At 43.2% G+C, this 2,757-nt stretch overlaps 1 protein-coding gene across 1 annotated transcript; it reads right to left on the bottom strand.

The window, feature by feature from the left end:
- Positions 1 to 1,321: 1,321 nt before the first annotated feature.
- Positions 1,322 to 2,146, bottom strand: LOC149261301 (uncharacterized). The gene has a single exon (XM_089368452.1). It carries the CDS (start codon positions 2,144 to 2,146, stop codon positions 1,322 to 1,324), a length of 825 nt encoding a protein of 274 aa, XP_089224578.1.
- Between the last annotated feature and the right edge of the window lie 611 nt (positions 2,147 to 2,757).

Genomic DNA, 2,757 nt, shown 5'->3' with positions numbered 1-2,757 from the left:
GGGATTTAAAAATGGAGGCTTCCTGAACAGAAGGGTACCCGAAAAGCATATTGTCATCAACGAATTTTTGATGAGTGATGGCTGGAGAGTTGTGAATGGATATTCCTTTGAGATGCTGGGAGAGGAGGGCCTGCTTAATATGGTGACCCAGACCTTCTGCCATTAGAATGAAAAGGAATGGGGATAGGGGATCCCCTTGCCTGATGCCTCTGGAGGGATTGAAGGGTCTAGAGGGAATGACATTTATGAGGATTGAGAAGAATGTTGTAGAGATTAGACTCAGAATCAAGCGAACCCACATTGGTGAAAAACCAAAGGCAATTAACATTCTTTGAATATAAGTCCAGCTTAACTTATCGAAAGCTTTGGAAAGATCAATCTTGAGAATCATACCTGCCTGTTTGGAGTGCTTGAGGGAGTGTATGATTTCATGAGTGAGAATAATGTCGTCCAGAATTTGTCTTCCTTCTACGTATCAAGATTGTTCGAGCGATATGAGCAAGGGCAAAAGCAGCGTCAATCTATTGGCAATGACTTTAGATATAACCTTATATATAACATTGCAAAGAGCGATTGGGTGAAACTTATCCGGAGTATGGGTGTTCTCTTCTTTTGGAATGAGGGAAATAAAAGTTGAGTTTAGAGAGGGCAGAAGCCAATGTAGAGTGCGTGATTCCTCCACCACTTGCCATACCTCCTCTTTTATAAGATCCCAGAAAGAGTGGAAGAAAGTAGTAGTGAAGCCATCCGGACCAGGAGCTTTGCCCTCCTTCAGCTGATTCATAGCCAGATCCACCTCCTAAGGCGATACAAGTCAAAGAAGGAGATGGTTGTGCTCTTCTGTGATAATTTTCAGCACATTTTGAGTGATCTTTTCTATAGCAGGTCGTCTATCAATTTGGGGTTCTTAATGGACCTCCTAGAAGTGACTAATCAATTCCTGTTCAATCTCTGCATGGTTTTCCACTCTTTCCCCTCCTTTATTTTGAATAAAAGAGATGGTGTTGTGCATTCTTCTTTGAATTGTAGTTCTGTGGAAGAATTTAGTGTTCCTTTCGCCTTCTTTCAACCATCTAATCCTACATTTCTACTTCCAGAGAATTTCTTCCTGCTTTCTTCTTTCCTCCAATTGATTGTGAATGTGTTTTTCCCATTCCAAAGTCCCTTCCTTGTATCCCTCTGTAATTATCTGTTGCTGGAGTTCTCTCATTTCTTTGTTTAGATCTTGTTGAGCCTGAAAGATATTACCAAAAGTCTCTTGATTCCAGCGTTTGATTTGAGATTTCAAGAATTCGAGTTTCTGTTGAAACTAAAACATTTTTTATCCTTCCGGCACCGGCAAGTTGTTCCAAGTGGATCTGATGAGATCGTTGAAGGCGGGATGGGAGAGCCAGAATGCCTCGAACCGGAATGGACGTCTGGTTGAGTTGCCTGGCCTTTGCCATTGGAGAGAGATAGGCCAATGGTCAGAACCAGTATATGGCAGAATTGATGCTGAGAGGTCACCGTCGAGATGCACTGCATTATCAGAGATGAGGAATCTATTGATTTTTGAAGAAATTTGTTGTCGCCCAGCCCCGCGATTGCTCCGGGTGTGCATTCCATTGAAGGTTTGCATATCTATTAGCAAATTGTTTTGGATAAATTCTTTGAAGTGGCCATTTTCCTGTTCCAGCTTGGCTCGGCCTCCCTTATTTTCCTCTAGCTTGGTGATCATATTGAAGTCTCCCCCAATGATCCATAGAGGATGGACTCTATTGAAGTTGAGAGCTTCTATTGTGTCTAGAAGAGCGATTTTGTTGGCTACTTCCTGTGGGAAGTAAACATTAGTGAGATGTCCATGAATGTTGGTGCCGATTATATGAAACGTTGCCTGTATAATGTGATGGGAGGCATGAAAGTCTGAAAGTGTTATAGCTTGTGTGTTCCAGGTAATTGCCAGTCCCCCGGAGGCACCCGAAGCGTCCACTGCAACCGAGTGACAACCTGGCCATGCTTTAGAGAGGATGTTTCCAAGAGTGTTACTATTACATTTTGTTTCCTGCAAAAAGAAAATCTGGGGCTGCTCCTGCTTTATCATATTTTTAATCAATCTGAATTTCCTGGGGCTGTTGAGCCCTCTTAGATTCCATGAAGTGATCTTCATGATTCACTAGTAGTAGTGGGTTTGTAATACTTCGTCAATTTAGTAGATCTGCCTGAGTCAACCAGGATTTTCCCTATGGCAATAGTTCTTTGAAGATCTGGCTTTTTTCTACGTTTTTTGGAGTCCTTAGGAAGGAAGTTGCCATCCCGTTGACTGCCTGGCTGTATGCCCAATTTTTGTTGTTGATAGGCCCTGGAGATGATGACTTCCAAATTACTGAGCTGATGCGCTTGAATCTTGTCATATTCTTTCTTCCTGCATACTTGTTCCAACTCAAAAATGTCTAATCCTCCCAAATCAATGCTTTCTGGTTCTTCTTCCCTGTGTTGCAATTGACTACTTTCCATTGAGGTGAGTGCTAAGGGCAGAGATTGGCTAGGGAGACCATCAACATCCATTTCAATGGATTTCCAACCAAGGTTCGTTTGAGACTCCTTAGGAGTCCCAATGATGACTTTTGGAGGTAGGGGAGTGGGTGAGGAGGCAGGGGGAGGAGGGGAAGGGATGATCAGCGGTGGGATTAACGCAGTGTTTTGGGATGGATCTTCTGAGGATTTGGCAAGAACTTCAAAGCTGTTGCTCATGGAGGGGATGGAGGCAGTGTCCTGCTC

This window comes from Pinus tabuliformis, chromosome 6, assembly GCF_031772625.1.
Source record: "Pinus tabuliformis cultivar Carrire ecotype Pingquan chromosome 6, CPIR1, whole genome shotgun sequence".
NCBI classification, from domain to species: domain Eukaryota; kingdom Viridiplantae; phylum Streptophyta; class Pinopsida; order Pinales; family Pinaceae; genus Pinus; species Pinus tabuliformis.
The sequence above is the reverse complement of the archived record's forward strand: the minus strand, read 5'-3'. Positions and strand labels throughout refer to the sequence as shown.

Coding starts and splice junctions, on each gene's coding strand:
- LOC149261301 (XM_089368452.1), bottom strand. CDS start 2,146: ATGAAGATCACTTCATGGAATCTAAGAGGGCTCAACAGCCCCAGGAAA.